Genomic DNA, 25130 nt, shown 5'->3' on the forward strand with positions numbered 1-25130 from the left:
ATTTAATATAGTGATATAGACTCATGCATGTAGCGTTTATCATATTCACGAGTCTCTCATAATAATAACCGCAAACACATATGCCACAACTATTAGTACTAATCAGACGCATACTGGCCCACCGGAATACCGGCAAAATCTCGGTAGGCCCTCTCAAAAATTATAAGACCTGGGTCCCTTACTAAATAGGTACCTGTAGTTTCAGTTACATTTAGCAATTTTATTATTTTTAAAAATTACAATACAATACTGACGGACAGTCGACTTCTTAATTTAGTACCCAATGGGAAATGAGTAAAACACGCAATTTTTCGAAAAATTTAATTGATTTGCTTTTGATAAATATGTTTGTTACCATTATTTTGATTATTAAAATCATTCGATTATTTCAAATAATCGAATTATTCGATTATTTCATTTGATTATTCCCATCACTTGTTGTAACATCACCAGCAGAATCGCTAAGTAATGTTGCTGAAGTTCGGCGGAAAAAATCACCTGTATAAGATAGGGAATACAGTAAATTTAAATATATTGCAATTTCTTTAGGCATATTTCCAATTTTGTTTTTTCCAATAACCTGCTTGATGCATTAACCGTTTTTATAACTAAAAACAAATCTATCTGACGTTATATTTGTGGGTCATAATTCTATGTATTTCTTAAAAATATTATATAACTCCCCTTTAATAGTAAATAGTGAACAATTTGTTTTTGAATAGAGAAGTATAATGTGTAATATATATTTTACTAATGAATATTATATATATCGTAATAAATTAACGGAAAATGAATAGCCAATATATACAAAACAATTTTATCTCGCCTACCTTTTTACTAAATATTGAATATCAGGAGCTTCATCACTCGATTTTCTCTTTAAAAAAACTTATAATTTTAAATAAGTACCAACGTTAATATTATATTTCATATTTTCATGATTTTAAGCATTGAATAAATATGCCATAGAGTTGACGGTTTAATTTCTATAGATAATTTGTTAAAATTTGTAAGAAACACATTTTCCGACAACGATTTGGTTTTATTTATTTTTCTCAATTTTAAAAGTTATTCATAAGCCATTATATGTGTATGATATAAAACTATTGACGTTCTCGCTGGATGAGTAGAGCTATTTACTGTTTAGAAATATATATTTTCCGAAATCAATACTCTTAATCATCCTCTGAAAAAAACGCTATTCGTGATATTTGTGTTTTTATTGTTCGATTTTATTTAAAAGCTTGGTTCAACTGTACCGCAGCAACTAGAGCACCGGCAAACGATTTAAATTTTATAAAATGTTAAAAACTATATGAAAATGAACACTCCAAAATTTCAAAAGTCACTTTAACAAAAATTAGTAATCATTTATGGTACTTAACAGAAGATACAGCAGCATTAGCTTTCTTTGATGACACATTATCAAACGAAATCAAAAGATTAATGGCACAGTCACTTAACAATGATGGAATTATCCAACCAACTAAGCTTCTTATTGTTTCATTTCAAGATCTTGGCGAAACTTTTTTAGGTATATTATACTACCGTTTTTGATATTTAATTACGTAAATCTTAAGGTTATTAATTGAAAAATAATAATTTTTTTTTGTAGAAAAAAACACTGGCCTCTTTTATATCAAAGAACAGTATGCAATTTTTTTCTCGATTTAACGGACTTTTTGAATGAAGATCCGAGCACATGGGACACTCAAATTAGTTATTTATACGGGAAAGAAATTGCATGCTCGCTAAATGTAGTAAATGACACAGCGGAAAGAGCAGTTAAACTTATGGAAGATTTTCACGGAACTTTAACCAAAGATGATAAGAAGTCTGAGTTGCTATTACAATGTATACAAGAACACAGAATACTATATCCTGATTGTAAAAAGGAAACATTGAAAAAACAATTTTAATTAATAAAAATTGATAATATAATTTTGAGAAAATAGTACTTTCATACACAAAATTCAATATATCTTGTAAATTATAATAAATAAGAAGAAGTATGTAAGAACATAATTTATAGTCAATTTTATTATATTTAAAATATATTATGTAACAAATTTTAATTTTCCTAATTGTAAATGAGTTATATATGAAAATGTAAAATATATCATTAAATTATGAATGAATTAATATACTCAAATTTCAAATTCAAGTCGGCACGGGTTAACCTTAATAGATTGACTTAAAACTTTTTTCAGTTCATTTTTTTAGGCATAAGCACAAATTAAGTGGGTGAGACCAACAAAAATGCAAAAAAAAAATGTATAGTTAAATAAGGGACATTGTATATACTCCTTAGATTTCAATATTATTTTTCATTTATACATATAAATCTATACATCTCCGTTACCGTAACTCGGGTATATAGTGTTTGATAATATTAGAATTCTCATATGAGATTATGAGATGTGTCAATCGCAGGGGCGTATTTATGGGAGGCCGAGGGGGCCCGGAACCCTCCGAAATGAAAAACACCATTGTTAAAGATTGTTATTTTTAACATAGATATGTTTTAATACTGGGGGTTTCCGAAAATTTGTCGCGACACTGAGAATGTTGTTTATGCAATAATTTAAAATTTTATATTTATAAAATACATTTATTCTCTTAAGAAAATATGTGGTGAATTTCGAGTGACTAATAAAAAATTTGTTTATTGCAATGTAGTTTTTATACTTTTAAAAAATAATAAATCATTAAAAAAATTGAGTTTCTTATTTTTCTGATGGTGTAAAGACTGTCGAGAAGTCTTACAGTGTTAAAGTAATTTTTTTCGTAATAGTATGCTTCCTCCTTCCCTTCCACCCAAAAATCAAATATATAATTGGCTCCCTCCAAAATGAAAACCTATATTCGACACTGATCAATCGTAACGGTCAGAGGTCGAAAAATAGAATCACTGAAGTGTGATATGATTTATATCACTACTAAAAACGAGAAACGTTACACATATCTGCGGATTATGAATCAGACATCTGCGTGAGTGTATCATTAAAGAAATCACTGTGAAAGGAAGACAATCAAAGATAAGCTGTTTATTCAAACTAATAAATATGTCAAGTATGGTTAACGAAGGTGTGCTTTAAGATGTAATGGTTATATAAAATATTATTTTCAATACAATTTTCTTAAATTTATAATTTACGATCTTTGGTTATTTTATTTAATTCGGACAATCTTGAGCTCCAATTAGTCCGGATTAACGTGGTTCTTTTTTTTTCTTGTTATCGCCCGTTGTATTTAAAATAAATTACAGTATGTTATCCATTTTTTATCGTATACCATTCAAGATTATATTATGTATTTGTACTTTTACGTATACGTGCACACCTACTCTATGCAGTAATGCCGATGCGCGCTCCCACAGCTGGTTCATATGTGATTCGAAAATTACTATACACTTTCGTATTTGTCGCATAATTTGAATAATAAGAAAACGTTAAATTTATTATGAACGTGTTCGCGCATGTATATAGACATCAACACATTAAATTTATTAATGCATAAGCGAATTTAATCCTCACGAATTATATTTATTACTTTTATTATTTTCTTTTTTTTTTTTATTTACCTTCGTCATTATTTATGTTTTGTTAAATATATTTGTAAATAAATTCGTATACATATTTGCACTGTATCCGAGGAGGGCCTACGTTGTTCATACGTTATATCACATTTACATTGGTATACGAAAACGATTAACACACGTTTTGAATATTTCTACCGAATATACCATAATTTGAATTTTTAATTCATTCTCCTTGCCTACGTATATAAAATATACGTGGCATACCACCTCCACCTTTTTATTCTCCCTTACCCCACCTATACCCGATGCCACCACTTTTATTGTAATATATGCAACCGTAATTAGTTGTACGGAATACAGGGCTCTTAATGAATACGTAATATTCAATAATTACACTGTCAAAGTTTTGACCTTATCGCGTTGCGAACCCGTGACGTGATATGCCCTCCGTATCACATGTATTGAATGCGCCTTGTATACAGTGTGCACCCACGATAACTTTGATTGAAATGTGAGATAAAAAAATGTGATCACGAACGTGTTGCACGCGTGTTAAGTGTGTGTGCGTGTGTGTGTGTGTGTGCGAGTACAATATATACCATGGTGTGAGAAAATAATGTTATTGCTCGTTAAAAACGTTGTTTATTAAAATTTCAAATCATTTTTCGCCCAAGGCGGTTACGTCACGCACGTCATGCGTCCGAGTGTAGTGTACATGTATACACTACACTCCACAATAATGGCTGTTTAAGGATTTCAACGAGTATATTAAAACATGGCTTAACGATTCTGCTTTCACATAAATATCATAAAAACAGTAATAATAATAACAACAGTATTAAATAGATTTGTAAGTACCACGTCTGGAGCGACGGAGCGAAAAAAATTAGTCAATTGATATATTTATACTGTAGCGATGGACGCAGCGTAATTATTCGGTACAACGATGCATGAAATCCTGCGAATACCACGTTATTATAATAATTATCGCGTACGTAATATCTATTTTTATCACTTATGCACATTGTTATTGCACGTAGTAGAAATAATTACCATAACGCGCTCGCATGCGCGATGGTGTTGTTTTATTTTCTAAACGAAAAAATAAATATATATATTAATAATAATAATAATATGTACATAACTATGATTTAAGCGCGCGATGCTCGATACGTGCATTTTCCAATACATTACTGTACATACATCGTACAATATACGTACATTGCTCGGGGGAATAATAATGTATCGTGTTACGCGGATAATAATAACTCTTTCGTATCCGAAATAATGTCGGTTATTTGTTAAACGCCTATCAATACACATCGTGTTTATGTATTATTATATTTACCTGCCTACGTGATAAGCGTAATTGTTGCCCCCCCTAACTTGGAAAATATAATAATACATCGGCGTATGTGATTAAATCATGTTGTATGTTTATTTCACTTGAATCAATTTTTGATTGCGCGAGAATCGCATGTACACGTATTACGCGTGTGTACGAACAGGCTACGGTTTATCAATACTGTTAACAATAATACTGTGCACAGCACTGTGATAATTAGTTTTATTTAAATATTTATAAATGTTTTATGTACTTAATGCATTTAAATATTAATGAATATTATGTTTGTATTAATTATCTAACTATTATATATAATACTATGAAAAATTTATATTTTTTCATTAATAAATATTTTGTTCATATAATTTTTTATTTTAATTTTTGGTAGATATAAATTTGAAGTCCACATGAACACAAACACGTTGGTACCAAAATTAACGCAATACTACCATTTATCCCAGAGTTATATTAAGTTAAAATGTGTAGTCTTTCAATGTTTTTTGTATGGAAGTTAAATTCATGCCATACGGTGGTGGAGGTAGTGGCAGTTGAGACGGCTCGTTTTTCACTATATAGGAACATGGGTGAGTTCGCGCTTCAGTATATTCTTATCTATATCGGTGGTACACAGATACATCAGCCTTTTGTGTGATAAATTAAAATTATTTTTAAATTTTATCATCCCGCCCTCCATAAACGGGTTACTGTGTATTTGTTATAACATTAACAATAACAGCAACTCGCCTCAACCCGTCATCCAGAAACATGCGTCGACGGCCACCGTCACACAATTTCATTTCGGCTATATTTAGTTGTCATATTAGTTATATTTCAGTTATAATTTCTATGCACCGTTCCTGAAAAAAAATTGTCTGTGTGGGATCAATATCAATTAAGATTTTATTGAACATAACGTTATTTCTAACATCAGTCGTAACGTGATACAAAGTATAATAAATTATTATTAATAATATTCTATCTAATCAACAGTTTATAGGTATTGGTTAAGAAACGTTTTACAACTGATATGGTTTTTTAATTTCATTTATTGTGCATTATTTTTTAATTTAGATTTGCCCCACCGAAAATATTATTTTTGTACACCGTTTATTAACACAGTTTTCATCGACGATTTTTTTTAATTCGTTGTGTACCTAAATAACCCCGTACAAGAAAGGTTACAACTACACCCATTGCTGCAGGTGTTTTAAACAATAATGCGTATATATTTATTGTATCAATTTCAAAAGAACAATTTAATTTTCTTAAAACTACTTATGGTGCGCACAGGGCCGTAACAAGAGGGTGTCGAGAGGTGCCTACGTATCGGGCGCAATTCCTGGAAGAATTAAAATCTTACATTTAATGTTAAAAATTACAATGGTCAATGTCGTATATTTTGTTTTCAAAATCTTTAACATCATATTAATTAAAGTGATCATTGAAAATAATATCTAATTAGCGTAATATTTTTAAATTAAAAATACATAAGGACGCATTTTGAAGTTTTGACCACTTTGGTTTGGACCATTTTGACTAACCATTGGGTACGTATGTCGGTATGTGTATATTTGTTACGACTAAAGTCCGAAACATGGCTAAAGTGCACATTATCCGAATATTGTGCATTCTAACCACACTGGTTGGATAAAGTAAACAATAAACATTTAAAATCATAGTTTCATACACATTACCTGGCTAAAGTACCTTTAGTCATCGTGTTATGGCTAATGTTAAATATTATTAATAAATTCATAATTATATTTTATTTCAATAAAATTAATTAATATAAGTCAACAATTAAATAATAATAAACTCAGCATTGTGCGTGTAAATCAAATTGCAAAACAAATAAATGCAAATGTAAAGCATCGGGTGTTCTATACAATTCAAAATGTCATCAAAGTTTACCGTGCATAAATAAATAATAATAAAAAAACATTATCTAATAAATAGTATTAATAATATCTGATAAAAATAAATTTAATATTGCGTCAAATAAATCTGATTCATTGTAATAATGCATATAAGTCATGAGCAAATTGTAAATAACTTACCTTTAAATTTATTATGTTTAAATAAATATATGTTTGAAATTTAAACAATAGACACAGGACAGTAATCCTATTTTTTTTTTATTTTCTTTAAAAGCACTAGATTTAATGAATTTTTTTTAAACAATTATTATAATAATCAATTTTATAGTCAGTAAACCACACGTAAAACCATAATCATCGCCAATGAGCAAAAATAAATTATCTGTGATCGTTAAATGTTCTTATTTTTTTCCCTTATAGTTTTATTATATGAAGTAAGGGGTGAATGTGTGTCAGATGAAAAAAAAAACAATATTCGTATGCTTACCATAGACATAAATGTACTAAATGAATTGTATCATATTATGTTTGTACTTAATAAATACTGAAAAATAGGTATCTTGAACCCAGTTCAAAATCAACGTTTTAGATCCTCAAATCAAATCATTGTACTGGAAGTTAAATATTTATATTAATATTCAAAACGATATAATTATTCTTTCTCTATAAAAACAATTATTGGCTATTAAATATTTAAATAGTTTAAAATGGGTAGCTATAGACAGATAATCAAATCGCTCTATCGATACATTTAAATATATTTTAAATAATCAAAGTCAATATTTATTTTGTAACTTTTAAATAATCAAATACTCATCCGCATGCATTGGAGAGATGTTCTGTAATAAATACAGATCAAACAATCTTTAAAAGAGAATAGATCAATTGTAGATAGTTGTATCATCACCCTCTTGAAAGAAATTAGTTTGGCTAGTTCTAGGCGGTATACAAATTAATATTATCGTTTTAAAACTCATATTTCATTGATTTGTTTTTTACATATTTTTTCGTTTTTATTTTTTATTTAAACGTTCAACAGTTATAGATATGGATTTTTTTAGAACAAGTAAAAATTATCCATAGCTGCTATTTATTTACTCTACATAATTTGCAGGGTTAAATGCTTAAATCTGAAAACTTTGATTTTTATATAACAATTACGTAAATATTAAAAACCAAATTTCTATACATTTTAGTTGTTTGAACTTAAAAACTACGAGAAACAACAACGAAAGGGACCCTATGGATAAATTCTACCTATGAATTCATAACATTTTTCTGTAAAACTCTTGAGGTAATACTCGATTTAAAGAAGACCTTCTTGCAAAAAGTACGAACATTTTTTGTAGAAATAAAGCAAGCAATGACTTAGAATACTAACAAACACTGACGAAGACAAAACCGATGGAAATAATTTTGACCAAAAGTTCGCTACAGGAGTTTATCGACTAATCTTTACCACCATCAAGTTAAATTTTTAAATAACTTTGAAAGCAATTGAGTACTAACCTCGAATAAAGAGTACAGGAATTCAGTAACGAACTTTTAAAGTGTGGCTCATTCGAAGTTCCAAAATGTTGAGTTTGGAATGCATTATGACTTCATAGCACTCTCTCTAAAAAACTCTGTAGTTAGTTAAGGGTTATAGAACAAACATAGCGCAAACGAAAGCCCTAGGTTATAATCCAAAATTTGAACCGGGGTGCGGTCGTTTCGCTGGCACCCCCAATTAAAAACCCTTGTAACTCGTTAGGGGTTGTAGCACAAACGATAAAATTCGAGCGCATTCCAGCTTAAATGTAACATAAACGAAAGACCTTGGTTTGACACCAAAATTCGAAAGTGCTAGGGAAATGTACCTGATTATTTATATACTTCAATACAATTGTTGACTGTTAAATTTTTTCGTCTGTAATCAGTTATTTCAGTTCCATAGCCGCATTCAGTTTTTATCAGCTATGATTAGTAGGATTCGGAAATTATTGCACTTAATAGTTGTGTAATTAGGGCATCATCTTATCAAATAATATTTCCACCGCTGCCATCACAATCGACAAAGCCTAAAATAACCATACATTATTAATTATTATTATAATATTATTCATACATTAATATCTGATACGGTCTCAAATCGTTATTTAATTTATTATGTAAAAAAAATTTAAACAAGTGAATAATATTTAAAAGTAACCAACAATGTATCATATATTAAATTATAATACAGTAGAACCTCGATTATCCTGAGTAATGGTGGGGAAGGGTAACACGGATAAATGAAAAACACGAATGATCAAGACATTTTATTAAACGAATAATGAAAATGATGTTTTATTTGATCAATTCAAATCCACAAATTTTGCGGAATCGTTTTTTACCGTTTTTAGGTACGGAAAATGTAACTAACTCACACCTTATCTGTTCTTTGTTTAATAAAAAATTGCAATTTTACACAAAAAAAAAGTTAAAAATATAAATAAAACAACCCCCAGCACAGAGACCGACTCGTCCACCGCTGTACGTGGGCGTACGAACGGTGCGGAGAAAATGTATTTTACACGTGGGGGCCAGCAGCTATCATAATGAAATTATTATTATATTATAAGTATAATACGCATTAATATATCGTCAACGATCTACATGCACGGAATTGGATGCAAGAACAGCAGAACTAAAAATCTCGCGATTGATCGATTAATTATTATATTCGTTGTGCAACGCGTATAGGATATTGTTAATATACATTTACACTGTATACCAGTGAATTTAAATAGCTGTTATTAATATTTTAAAATGCTCATAATTCACTTAAAAATTAAAACATCATAAAAAACCGTCGAGAGAACACAGATAATGTTCTTACCGAAAAGTTTGATAATAGGTCAGTTCACATTAATATTAAAACTAAAAGCACACCATTTGAACTGGTGAATGAAAATTTACTATGTCGAATGTGTGTATGACCGAGACAACACATGCGGGTACGGCGTCCTCTTAAACAATGCGCACAGTAATGATGAGTATACGATGTACGTGTATATCAGCGGTTCTCAAAATGTTCTGTTCCGCGAAATACTAAGGCTCGGCGAAAGTAATCTAGGGGCAGACCAGGGGCGAATTTATGAGGAGGCGATATGATGATGTACCCCATCGATATTTTATTTTAATCGCGGATAAATAATAATATTCGGATGAAAAATGTGCGCTCGAAATCCAAAATGTTTTGCATGTTCGATCGTTATTTATGGTTTTTAATATGTAGATAAAAACATATGGTCAAGATGGACGAAAACAGACTAACTGGAGAGGCTTTATTATACACACACACACATAAAGATATAATAGTCAATATAGAATTATTAGATTATTATTATGAAATAAAGGTACTTATAGTTGAAATCGTATTACACCGGAATTAAATATAAAATTCGAATATTTTTATTAGATAGATTGTTATGTTTCTATACATTTTATGCGTTTAAATGCATAAGCAGCTTTCAACTTTTTCCGTTCAACCGAAATATCGAAAAACTGGTAAACGATAAAAATTATAATAATATCCTTGTGAACGCTAATGGGCCCCGTACAAATTGCGTTTTTTAAACATAAAAATGTAATTAATTGATTTTGTACCTATACGACGTACTAGTTAAAAGAAAAGCATTGATAAGCGAATTGTAGACACGTGAACACTTGTTACGGTTTAAAATTAATATTTCTGGTTTCCTATGGGCTTTTTTTCTTTAATATCATTAAAGGGACCACGCGGATAAGTTTGAGAACCACCGGTACGTATACAAGCAGTGTACAAGGATATATATTACACCAGTTGCACTGTGTATGCATGCGCTGCAACAATCATTGTACATGGAAACGGTATAAAGTTGATGACGTTGCCGATGAAGACGATTACAACGACTACGACCGTACCAACGATAATGTATGAATGTATATAGCTGGTAGTCTCCCGATTATTGTGACCGTATTATTATTAATATTATTGTTATTATTACATACACCTACCCGCTGTTATATCGATTACTTTCATAGTCATAGTCCATTATGATAGGCACATCTACGAATACGCGCATTATACACGCGCGTGTATTTAAAATAATACACCAAAGACATTCGTGATGTACAATAACGTGCTGTACAACGGATTACAATGGAATACGCGCCGGAGTCCTTTATTATTGATGTCTTATTACATACATTTTCTATCCACGCGTATAAACATGTTGCGTAGAATAATATCGTTATTATTATTTTTTCCGTACGTACATTGTGCAGCGTGCGCGCACCCGTCTATCCGCCGCATATACCATACGTTATTATTATATTATCATCGCAAACTGCTCGATTTTCTTACATCTTCATGCGTACACGCGTATGCATGCCGTGTTCTACATAAAGTGGTCGCCGCTCGATGTAATCACTGTTAAAAGTTATCGAAAAGTACGGGCCGGACTACTTGTATATGTGAAAAATTATGTCGGTTTTTGTAATTAATACACCGCATAATGTTATCAGTTTGTAGCAATTTGAGGAGATTTTATTAACGATCTTTTAATGGAATAAAAAAAAAAAAAACAGTGATCAATAAATAAAATAAATAAAAAAAATTTTCGAGTTAGTAGTAGTTAATAGAGACCATAATTGTTGTATGCACTCTTCATATAATATATAACATATTTATTAAAAAAATTGTTCTTCATTAAAACCACTTTTATCAGGACCGTATTCAGGTCTGGTGTCGCCCATGGCGAATCACTGTATTTGGCCCCTCCCACAATGGGAAATTTGCATTTTTTTTCAAAAAATCATTTGAGAGGTATAAAGCATGTATAAAGCATGTATAAAAACATAGTACACAAGGTAATAATTATTAGTGATGGACAACGATATCGATATCGTGACACATTTTCGACACTGATATCGTTCTATAGTTAGTTGAATAGATCCTAGAACTAATATACCGTCCGCAGTTATAGATGAGCGCCTACGTGAGTCAAAAATCCTGGTAGAACCATAAGTACCATAATATTTCATAGAATAAGTCCAAATTTGTCGCAAGGTACACTAAATGATATAAAACATGAATTGATATACGATGTATATTAAGTTATATCGTTTAAGACTTCTCATTTAATTATTTCTTATTAAAATAAAATATTATTATTGTAATATAGCGGTGTGTCGCTGTTGATAAAACATCTTAATGATGTATAACCGAAATGCAAACATTGAAAAACAATGGTGTAGAGTAATGTCCAATACTTTGTATATGATTTGTCAATCAACTTTTGCGTCACTATTTACTATTTACTAATACGCTATTAACAACGAAATAACTATTTTTATTATTAGAACGAATTAGAACTGCTTCTTGCAGGAGACATTTTACTATTTCTTATTAAAGCAATTACATTTTCGCTATACATATATATATATATAAAGCGCTGTCGTATATTAAATTTTAATGTTTAATATTAACATTCTTCTGGATCAGTGGTAATCATTAAAATAAACAGGTTAAAAAAATCATTTCTTGGTAACCCGAAAACCGACTAACCGTGCACACCGCCCAGCATAAAGTCCATTATAAAACAAACGAAAAAAAAAAAATAAAACCATTTCAAAAAAATTTTTTTTCGACGCACTGGCGAACGTTCCTTCAAAACGTCAAACGAAAACGCCGCCGATCGGTCGGTGAGCGATTGGGTATTCAAATTCCGTGCACAGGGATTAGTTTAGCATTATCGTTCTGTGCGCAAATCCAGAAGTCGACCGTTATCGTTGAAAAACTAACGGTTTGCACACAATTAATCGTATATATAAACTGTATATCCGAACGAGAGTGGGGAAAGGGGTCGTTCGAATTACCAATTTGTTCTGATTATAGTTTAATAAAAACATCGATTTTATTGTAATTTAAACTATGAAATGTATTTTTATTCGTACTAACCGTGTAAAAACTTGTGATTTAAAAACTACACATGTATGCATGTAATGTGTATGTATGTATACATGTAAAAAAGTATTTGTTATTTTTTTAGACTTACCAAAGGCTTTTGACACGATACATCAAATAATAATAATATATAATAATAATATAATAATAATAATACATCAATAATAATAAATAAATAATATATATTTAGATGAAATATTTCTCAAGCTCGTTCGGATTATCGAGACTCTACTGTGTATGCTCGTACGTAGCATTGTACCTGAGCGCAATTCAGAATCGCACCGGATACAGTAATATGTTTATTTAACCGCCGCCGTCGACGGATCGATTTCTCCGGTTCGTGCCCGCACGTTGTGCACCTACACGAGGAGACGCGCACGCACGTAACACACACGAGCCGTCATTAATTTACATTTCTCGTTTTGTCTTCGGTCAGCGCGACTGCACATGTGTGTAAACGAATTCCGTGTCGGTGTGCGGCGACCCTTGTGCGCATACTACACCGGTCCGCGGAATAAAGACGGCGGCGGTGGCGGCGACGGCGAAGAGAAGCGTAAAGCGAAATGCGTGCGCGAGACGAGGATGAGGACGGGCGAGGACGGGTAGAGCGAGCGGGAGGGGCGGGCGGCATGTACAGCACCGATCGGAGACGGTGAACGCGGGCAGGGCGAGAAAGGAATGACGCCGCGGGGCAGCCGAACAGCTCAATCGGCGTGTGCGGCCAATAGTGCGGGGCTGCGGCCGGGTGGGCGTGATTGGACGGGCGCGGCCGTTGGTCTGTCGGGCCCCGCGTAACCATGGCACACGGTCGATGCGGGCGGGGCTTGCGCGCGCGCTCGGTGATCGGACGGCCGCTACGACCGCGGCGCCGGTAGACGCGTTCCGACGACGACACGATTACAAGAGATCGAGCACCGGAGACGAGTCGATTGCCGCCGCCGCCGCCGCCGTTTTTCGGGTAACACGCGCGGCCGACCGCCGGCGCACGGAATATTATTCGCACGCGATCACGATTATTTACCGTCGTCATGCCGCGTTGTTCTCCGGGCGCGTAACGCCGTGGCCGTACCAGTTTTTGGTGGGACCGACGACGGTTTTTTTGTTGTTTTTCAATTTTTTCAATTTTTCTCGCACGACCGCGAGCGTTATACTAACCAACACTACGTGCGAAGCGGGTCTCGCACGATAGAGTGATATGGCTTTGGAGACGGAACGTTGCAGCCCGAACAACGCTTCTAGTCCCGGGCCGACGGACAACAACCGACGCCCCGGGTTGGACGATTGCAGCGATCAGACCAAGGAAATGTCACCGCACGCGCGTTGCAAGACGCCTCCTCCGTCCGCGTGCGACGACGGTGACGGCCGCCCGGTGGTACCGGCTACCGTCACCGCGACGGCCACTTCGGCTTTCCGATCGGTACGCGAGGGCGCAGTGCCGGCCGCTACCACCGCGGCCAACGACAACGACGACGACATCGACGACCACGACCACGACGACCACAGCCAACTGCGGACACCGGCGGACGCGTCCTTACTACTGGCCTGCAGCAAACCGTTGAGCATATGCTCGCCGTTGCAGAACAAGACGGCTGCGGACAAGGGTGTTCATGGTTTGCAGCCGTCGCTCCCGCAGCAGCAGCCGAACGCCAGGAAGAAACCATTTCATCCCGTGCACAAACCTAACGCGTTGACCGACGTGCCGCGATGGATGCAGCAGCAGCAGCAGCAGCAGCAGCAGAGCACGGCAGCCGTCCTGGAAACCGCTGAGCCACCACAGCAATCCGCCGCGGCCGCGGTCGAGTACACGATGGCCATGGCCGCGGCCGCCGCAGCCGCTGCCGCCGCGGGTCATGTGCCGCCCGTGTTCCCGTTTAACTCGTGGATGTATCGGTTCAACTTTTTGCCCATCGTGCCAGCCGCCGCGGCCGAATACTTCCGCGATGTTCACCACCTACAGCGGAACGGCGAACAAAGTTCGCCCGAAACGGACGTACAACTACCGGCCGCGCACCATCACCACCTTTTGCCGATTCATCAGCTGCAGCACCAACACATCGAACTATCGGCGATCAGACAACAACAGTCGACCATCGAAAACCTGCACCATCCAGCAGCCGTGCACTTGCCGGTCCACAGACCAGTTGTCACGTCGATCCCGCAACCGGTGCCCCTGCCGCTGCAGCCACCGTCCGTATCGTCGCTGTTGCCGCAACCGGTGTGCCCGCCGCCGCCGCCGCAACCGCCGCTGGTACACCAAACGTTACCGCCACCACCGTCCGCGACCACGCTGTCGCTGTCGGGTTACGTCTCCCGACCGACCAGCACTTCCGGTTCGTCGGACGTGTCGTCTTCATGTGGTGCGACGACCAACGGCACCGCGGCCGCAGCTGGCGGCACGACGAACAAAACGTTTTGCCGATCGCCGTCGCCCCGTTCGCCCAGCCCGTTTCCGCTCGCGTTCTCCGTCGACAACATACTCCGACCGGAATTCGGCACCAAACTACATCATCACCACCACCACCACCACCACAACAACAACCGGGGCAGGCAGTCGACGTCCGCGTCACCACCGCCCATGGCCGCACTCGCCGCCGCCGCCAAACTGCATTACAACAGGTCCGCGCAGCAACAGCTGAAGCAGCCAGCGGCGGTCCAATCGTCGTTACTCCGGCCGGGTCCAACGCGTCCGAAGACCACCGCGGTCGGTCCGAAACGGTCATCTGCTGCCGTGGAAAAACTAAAACGGAAGCCTGTGCCGTCGTCACTTTCGCCGGGCCACTGCATCAACAACAACAACAACATTAAGTTGGCCGCCGCTGTCAATGGCGTAGACGGCGACGGCGGCGGTCACCACCATCTCAAGTCGGACGAGTCTATGATTAACAACAACAACACCAACAGCAACGACAACGAGTCCGGATCGGACGCGGCCGGAAGCGGTGACCAGCAGTCCAACGAGAAGGAGTTGTGGCCGGCTTGGGTGTATTGCACGCGGTACTCCGACAGACCGTCTTCAGGTAATCACTCTCATATACATTAAGTCGTTTATAATTTTTATGATCTGGCGCACCCGGACCGATAACGTATTAAAAACACTCGATTGCGCATCAACCGCATTTTATTTCATACACGAAAACCGAACGCGGATCTCCCCCCGCCCTTCCATCCGTGTCGGATTTACAGCCACTAGACCGTTTTCCATTACTCTTATATTATTCGACCGTGTGCATTGCGTTTCTTCGCAATCAAACGCGCCTGTTACGTCGACACACAAATAACGTTTCACAAACGCGTCAATCTGTTTAATAATTATTATTCTTTGGAGCGGTCCAACATCGAACTACGTGTACACACTTAGTACAACGCCTGTCTCGTACGTGTTAAAAAGTCGATTTTTTTTTTCTTTTCGTGCGAAGCCACAATATTACGCGTGCGTATATACGCCACCTCCTACCGCGTGTACACAGTACGTGCGTTCGATAATATTATTGTTGTCTCTAGTCAGCAGCCGGATTACCGCCGCCGCCATCGCATAGTTATGTAAATTACATTATACCCGTTTATAAATACGAACACGCGCGAAATCATTTTCAACGAATCTCGCGTGCGTTTGATTTAATCGAACCGCCAAACCCTGTTCAGGCGGTACACATTCGCATTAACTGTTCCTATTTTGTGGGTACATACCGTATACACACTTGGATATTTGTCTGCATCAGTCGTATTTACATACATGTATACGTGTACAGTGATTAGCGATAAATTAAGTCATTCGACGCGGTTTTCGCGCATTACGCATATGATATATGTTAAATAAACGGGCGGACGGGGAAAAAACCGGTGCGGTTTTCGATTCCGTTCTGTGCGATTATAATATTACAATATTATGTAAACAAAAATATCGTTTCTGTACACCGCCGTTACTACTACGGGCCGGGTCAACGTACACTCGTGATTAGGATTACTGTCGCAATATATGCGTGTAGGCGGTGCGCATTATTATGTACTGTGTGTACGCTCGCTCGTTCCATACAATTGTAAGCTTTTGCGGAATCGCATTCGTGTTCGAACCCGATTTTCATAAGATTTTTTTTCCGTTTGGTTTTCAAACTAAACGATACGATATCGTGCACACGGAATACCTGATCTATTATGCGTACAAACAAGTATTATTGCGTTCGAGAATCGATTGTTCTCTCGGCCGTTGTGTAGGTACACCACGCAGTCTTTCACATGCGCGCAATTATATTTATTTATATATATACACCTACGATATTATTTATACGAAATATTGTGCAATCCACAAAAAGTAAAGGTTATATCTATGATAGAAAGAAAAAGAGAAAAAAATTCGTATCTGTACGCGACTGTGACATTCCTTGTCAATTGCGTGACAATTTATATTATCATTTCGAAACGCTGTCTTTTCGCCGCGGTGGTACATTTCTATATACTTCGGTTTGTGTTCGGCGCAAATATCTATTATAATGGGTACATAAATATGCGCATGTACGAGCGCGTGTACAACAATAAACGGGTGTGTACGTAGAGAGAGAGAAAGAGAAGTATGGGGATACGATTAATATTCGTTATTGGAACGTTTCGCGGGCCGGAATGGAAGAGGAAAAATGAACGTAAAACGTCAGAATAAGGTGCCTAACACACGATATTACGCTCTGCCTTTGCGGTTGTGATCGCATCACGTTCGACTTTTACACGGATTCGAGACAAGATCTTCGGCAATACATCACGAAATCGTGTGCTAGGCATGCAGTAAATTTCACATCGACGCGTCGGTATATGTCGTGCGCGGTGTAGGTGTACGCGGAAAAATTCGGTTTCTGTGCGTTTCCCATTTTTCAGCTCAAACACGTCCCGTACAACGCGGCGAGTGCTTAATTCCATTTATTCCGCAGAGAGTTTCTCGGTGGCACATCTCATTCGTCTGTTTCGCGCGAAGTCTACCGCCTGCCACGATCGTTTATTAGCCGTGTACGACGCGTTGTGCACGTATGTTGGAGATTTATGTCCAAATGTTTATACATGTATGTATTAAGGAATGTATTGAATAACGTGCAGATTACAATGATTTAAACATGTTTGGCCCTGCACAATGTTCAATATAAAAAGTACGCGTTTTTAATTTTTTTTTTTTTTTATTCGAGCGCGTACCATCGATGTAGCGCAAACACAATTTATCGTAGTGGCCGTATTTGGGTGGGAACGGGAAACCGGGGTGAAAACAATTTACGAAATAATCGTTACTTACAGCAATAGTACGCCCAGCTTTAAATCGTACAAAAATTATACACCGAATGCGCTGAACTGTGGAAGCTTAACATAAATAACACACGAAAACGGACAATGCGTTAGAGACGATAAAATCTAAAATAGTTACCTATAATACAATGAGTAATATAAAAACATATTATTTCATACGATTATTATTTCCAAAAATACGTTCCGTTTAATAGTATTTATTTAATTAGTAGAATTCGTGTTGTGTACACATTGCTATGCAGTGTCGGTTTTTGAGAAGCCTTTTGGCTTGATACATGAGAAGGAAGTTTAAGTTCTATAAACTTAATACCACAATGGCATAACATAAAAATATAGGCATCAATAAAAAATTAAAACAAAAATTATTTTTCATTCAAACTTGATTAACATTTGAAATTATAGGAGCACACATTTTTGTAAACGGTAAACAGTATTGACATAAAATTATTGCCAAAACGATTTTTAGTAAACTGTTTACTGTTTCATATTTTTAGTTTTTACACGGCTCAAGAAAGAGGCGGTCCACCTATTCCCCCCCTCCCCGTAAAACCACCACTGCTGTTATGTATTAATTTACTATGGTTTAGTTTAAAAAAAAAGAATTTTTGAATTTAGAAATTTTTTTTACTATTTAAAAAATATAAAACAAAAGTAGCATTAATTATATAATAAAAAATTCCTATACCGTTAAGCTGAGCTTGTGGTGGTGTAGGGAGTTACAGTACATGCTATTGATTTAAATTGAACACATAAAAAAACAAATTAATATAAAGACTTAAGACCGCGTATATATTCTCGTTGGTTTTGCATCGCAATCCTGTAACTCTAGGCAACACACACAATGTTATTATCATCCATTAAATATTACGCGTTAAGTAAGTGCCGGCCGTTAAAGTGGCAAACGATTGCCAATAACCATTCGCAACCTTAATCGAAGTGAATTCAAATGAAAAAAAACAAATACGTTGGACGGGCGGTGATGAAGATTTATCGCGAAAGAGAGATATGGGCAGAAGAGGCGAGTCAGAGAAATATTGTCGCGGGACGTACGTGTAATGCGTCCAAACGCCGACGTACGTGTACGACTGTGTGCCGTCGCCGCTGCATGCGTTGAGATAGTGGCTTCGAAGACTCGCTAGTGCCCCTGGCAAACTTAAAAAAAGTTACCTTTCTACTAACCAATTAAAATTTGATGTTATGATATTTTTTTTTTAACCTTTAATTTTACTAATATTTTTAAGTGTTCAATTTATACTTATTAGTTATTATTACAGTGTTCATTTTAAACTTTGAAAATTTACTTTTCTCGCTTTACGACTGACTAATGATCGTATTTTAAATTTCTTGTATGAAATTTTTTATTTAAATACCCGATTTTCATAATTTCATCATTAAATTCACACGTGCTGTGTACAAATAAACAACATCTACGAAATTTCAAAAAGTTTAATGGAAAAATATCGATTTGATTATAGGATAAAAGTACGACTTTTGCACAATTTTGCGCCCCTTTGCAATTTGCACCCTTGGCGTAGGCACAGTTTAACATACCCTTGCTACGCCACTGCGCATTGCAGTATTTAACGAGCGTACGGCGGTTTCGCGTGCGCTCGCATACATTACAACGTTAATATCCGCGCAGGGTACGACTTGTGTGACGTTCTCAGGCACTTAATAAAACGTACAAATCCCCGAGCGCTGGGGCACCCATTATCCGTTTCCGTTGCAGCTTATCTCTATTGTTGTTGTCGTCGTCGTTGTCGTTACACGTAGTCGACCCTTCGCGTTTCGCGGTGCTGTTCAACGCACGTGTACTACATACGGGCCTGAGTAAAAAAAAAAAAAAAAAAAAATGTAAAAAAATTATAATAACAAATATATAAATGCGGTCGGTACGCCGTCGCGGGCCGTCGAGTGACATTTTGCTGACCACGTTTCGCACGCGGCGGCCCAATGTTTTGATATATATTCAGTCCACTTGTCGTGTGTCTCATGCATTACTATAATCAGTGTCGTATTACCCATTAGGCAGAGTTAGTTGCATATTCAAAGTCAAGAAGAAACATTTTTTCAAACAGTCCTACGTTTTTGTTTGTTTAATGTTCAATTTGTGTATTTTATATTTCTAAATGATTATTCAAAGAAAATATAATTATATTTAGTACATTATTTATTTATAGATGTTTCATGATTTTATTGTGTTAAAATTAATAAGATATATATTTTTTTTAAATTAAATTGTACGCGTTTGTTCACTTTGATTTAAATAATAATTAATTCCTATACAAACAATAACTAAAAGGTAAAAGGATCCTTTTACCAAAACCTATTTTTTCAAGAAGTAGTAATAATAGTAATGAGCTACACAGCTATCAAATAAAATACCTTTGTAATTTATTGTGGATAATACGAGTATTTATACTAAAGATACGTTAAAATATTTTCATTACTTATTACTTTCTTCAGGGGGGGGGGGAGTTATGTGAGTAATTGTATATGGTTCTCTAGATCCCTAATCACGTCATTGATGGGCGCCCAATGTTTAAGAATATTTGAGGACCGCCGGACAGACGAGTGGGTCAGATCAACACTATGGGAATCAGTATCGAAACAATTAAATGAGAGGGACGGAGAAGATAAATATCCGTTTCGGATACACGCAAATCAATTGTTTTCACGGCGAGTTTTCCGCGTATACCCGTCTTCGATACGCATATTTTGTTAAACCAATTTCCTGATAGTTTTTTCACCACGATAAATACTAAATATATGTGTATAGATACGCCACCGAGAAACGAAAGCAAAAAACAAAATAACTACAATAAAAATCAAATCCTGTTAATTCGCAATTAAAACACGGATACAGCGTGTCTCTCGGATTTGATACGTCTTTTCACACCGATTTTTTTTATAGTGTCTTATTCATACCGGTCGTGTATATACCATTGTAACGTGGTCGGGGATGACCAGTTAAATATATCTGATATTCTGAAAAGGTTTTCTAGTCCTTGTGAATATATTATACCGTTGTTCGGGAGCATAAAAGGAAAGATCTTCATATTACAAATAAATATAGATTGATATAGTTTAGTTATTATTATTTTATATACATATATAAATATGACTTACGGACTATGGACTACATCAAGACAATATGGAGTTCAGCTACATCGGAAGAACGTCGTGGCAGAACTTCCGCGACTTAATGTAATGTTGTAAACATGTAAATTAACGTAATGTCTACTCAGCAATTATCCATATTACATGAGTAGACATTAATAATATGTAACAATCGTTACACCATTTATATATTACGATCTATTTCTCTACTATCGACTTTTTCATACTGTACAAATGGTGTCCACAAGATTCTGCACTGTTACGGAAATGAAAACATCGCATAGACAAACACTCTAAAGGACTCGAAAATATACATTATTCAGCAGACATGTACATATATTTCAGATTGAAATTGATAACATATACATTGTACCATTTGTTATCCATATAGTAGGAGCCCGACATTTATAAATCCGCAAAATATTATACTTCTAACTATATTCAAATTTATTCACAACTGCACTATTAATAATTTTTCACGTACTAGGCATCTAAACATGTTATTTTAAAAAGTTAATGCTTGTAAATCTCATTTTTGTAAACGATGTTAAATCAATGTTATTCTTAATGATTACTTTTATATACGACTTTTTTTTCGCAAAATTTAGTCATGTAGTTCAATTAATCTAATAACAAAATTAAATAGGAATCTACTAAAACTTCTATTGGTTTACTAAAATTTAAATATATAAAGACTGATCTATCAGACATCCTAATTTTACCTCGAGTACCTACAATTATATTATGTCTGCAGACCTTAACCGCTTATGATAATATGAATTCAAATATTTCCAAGGTGTGGAGATTTTTCGAAATGGCATTAATATAGTTGTCATTAATCTATTAATATTAAATAATTAATTGAACAATTATTACGTTTAACGTCCGACGCGACGTGCACGCACTTTATGAGATTAAGATTAACAATTATACCTTTACGACATCCACGCACGTTTTAGACATAATACAATATCATAATATATTCGTCCTTGTAAATCGTCTGAACAGCCAGATATGTATTTGGAATACAAGACCAGTTTTTTTAGGGTTTGAAAACGCATTGTTAATACTTCGGACGCAATTTCCTTTCCCGGAGTATCCAGGTATCTGATATAGCCGATACCGTAAACCCGGTTTCGAACACGTTTCTGAGTTATACGTTTAAATGTTTGTTTGTTATATATACTTACATATATAATTTAAACAATATATATACACATACATTCGCAATAAGTAAATTATCAAAATACCAAACTAATTAATTTGAAGATGAAATAAAATTTATATTCACGTTATTTTCGCATACGGTATTCCAAACCAAGATTATTTCCAACATTGTCGTGTTAAGAATACGAAGCTTAATAGATTTTCAATTTGTAATTCCGTTCTAAATTATACCGCCTAATGTCATATTTCATTGATTTTTAAGCGATGTTTTAAGTTCAAGTTACATTTATCATACTTATAATTTATTATTACATTGCATATTTTATTCCACTACGATAATTTAGTTAATATAGTTTAACATAGTTTAAATGTTTTGTAATAATATCTTAATAATATAAAACTAGTAACTTCCCTTGCACAATGAATTATTTCGATCAATAAATTCTTATATCTTACACAGGAACATTGAACTGAAGCAAATATATTCATATTGCCTGAACCGTGCGTAAATAGAGTACTAAATAATTTAAAATATTTTTCAGAAAAATACCAAATATATTAGTTGTATATGACAAATGAAATAATATTAATTTGTATTTTCATTTTGCAAACGCAAAAATTAACAAAAATTCTGTGTTTCAGTTATGCATTAATAGACTCGCTGATTAATTCCGCGTTACCTGTCAAAAGCTCATCTCTGTTGCGTAAAATAAATATGTACGACGGTTTTATAATTACTAACCGTATACATAAATAATTATGCAAATAATTTAAACTGACACGTAACTATACAGTGGTTATAAATCTTGTTGTAATCAATATTAATTCGTAAATGTTTTACTCATATATTTATATGGACGTCTAATAGTTATCTAAATTTAAAAATTACAATTTGTAATGTTCAATGAGAATTATATTGCTAACGTGATTGACGACGGTGCGTTTTGTTCTTGGGCGGTTAAAGATAATCGATTTCCGTCGAAACTGTTACTACATAGTATGCAAGTATCCGATATACAGGTATTCCATATTTACGGCGTTGTTGCGGTACAGCAGTTGATAATTTCAAATATTTATTACGTCTGGCCGAAATTCTTGGCATTTTTGTCGCGTGTTTATTACTAGAAGCCCTTAAGATTCATCGCGAAAATTATAATCATAATGATATTCCTGGGAACACCGGTTTCTCAAACGTAAACTTTTGATGTTCACCTACTATTATGTTTTACTCTGTGTGTCAATGCCGTAGAACGTTGCAGTAACAACACAGTCGATGATCAAACGGTTTTTACCTTTCGATAATTGTTATTTATTAGAAGAGATCGCTGTTATCAAGGCTGAATCCGAGGGGAATCCATGGGGTCCGAACCCCTCCCCAAAAAAAATACCTTCAATATTTTACAAATCATTTACATTTGCATCACAACATGCGTTCTGTTGTTTACCGGGTAATACAGTATTGATCAACCGCAATCGAAAAGACCTATGCGTTTTATCGGTAATCGATTAAAAATCATGCCAATCGTTTCCAAGCTGCGGTTGGCCGTAACGACTAAACGCTGTACAAGTCGACTAGTTTCCTAAAACGCGACTAAAAGTTGCTGCAGGAGTTCGTTTTATCCTAACATTGTATATGGTACCAACGTGTTTTTTTGTTAAATTATTCAATTATTAATTTCGATTCATAATTTATTTATTTACCTATGATTTATTTTCTAAATTTTATTTTACTTAACTTGTTTTCATTGTTCAATCCATTAAGGTACATATTTTTGTAATTGTATTTACAAACAATTAATAAATCTTCTTTTTGTTGCATTTTTTAAATTTATTAAATATCTTAGAACCCCCGGAAAAAACATCTAGATACGGCCTTAGCTGTTATTAATAGGAATTAACAACAATGTTTGTTATAAGATTAATATTATTATTTTTTCTTTTACCTTTTTTCAAATAATTTAATTCGAGCGTGTTATTCTTTTGTTTGATATTTTAAAATCAATTGTGGCAGAATGTACGCGTAACTGAATTGTAAAAATAATACTTAACACGACTTGTTGTCACACCACCGACGAAGTAGTAAAATAAATTAGAAATAATCGAGTTATAATGTTAAGCATATCTACATCGAATTATCACGATATTGATTTCAAGTCGGAAGTAAAAAATAAAAATATTCAAATTTTATTCTATTCATGGTAACTATTTTGAATTACGCAGACTGTAATAACTATTCAAACCTCGATACTTGACGTCTGAGCTCGGAACACATGATATCACTTTATTTCATTACACTAATTGAAATTATGCTCATTATGTGTATGGCGGCAGGACTACGAGTACAACGTTCGTAACACTTCACGCGTCTTGGTGTATATATATATATAGCAAGCGGTGTTCGACATTATAATATTTTAATTTATTACATTATTAAAAAACTTGAAATCGTAAAATAATAATGTTTACGCCCTTCGGTATTCGTTTAGATATTTTTACGCTCGGCAGTTACCGTCAGAAATACAAGTGAAATACCGATCATCCAACAAGGTTTACTACGACGTTATGGAGCGTGCGACGTATGCTTTTAATTAAAAAATTACAACGAAAGCGTAAGCTATTAGTGTATTTACGAGACGGAGGGGTCTTTCATTGAATGCGACTATACATTCTTCAAAGCTTTGGGTTCAAAATTTAATTTTTATGATTTTTTGAACGGGCGATCGGTTTTTTTTTAAATTATTTTTTATTTTTTCAGCGCATTTTTTGAGGAGTGAAAGGGGCAAATTAAATTTTAACAATTTTAGGGACGGCAGTTTTATTGGGTGTATT

At 35.1% G+C, this 25130-nt stretch overlaps 1 protein-coding gene across 1 annotated transcript in view; it reads left to right on the forward strand.

Moving 5' to 3' along the window:
* The first annotated feature begins 13584 nt into the window (after positions 1-13584).
* Positions 13585-25130, forward strand: part of LOC112683754 (segmentation polarity homeobox protein engrailed-like) — a 45629-nt gene continuing 34083 nt past the window's right edge. The window contains exon 1 of the mRNA XM_025554914.1: positions 13585-15751. Coding sequence (XP_025410699.1) covers positions 13930-15751 — 1822 coding nt within the window. The 5' untranslated portion in view covers positions 13585-13929. The remainder of the gene's footprint in view (positions 15752-25130) is intronic.

This window comes from Sipha flava, unplaced genomic scaffold (assembly GCF_003268045.1).
Source record: "Sipha flava isolate LNK unplaced genomic scaffold, YSA_version1 235_pilon_pilon, whole genome shotgun sequence".
Lineage (NCBI taxonomy): Eukaryota > Metazoa > Arthropoda > Insecta > Hemiptera > Aphididae > Sipha > Sipha flava.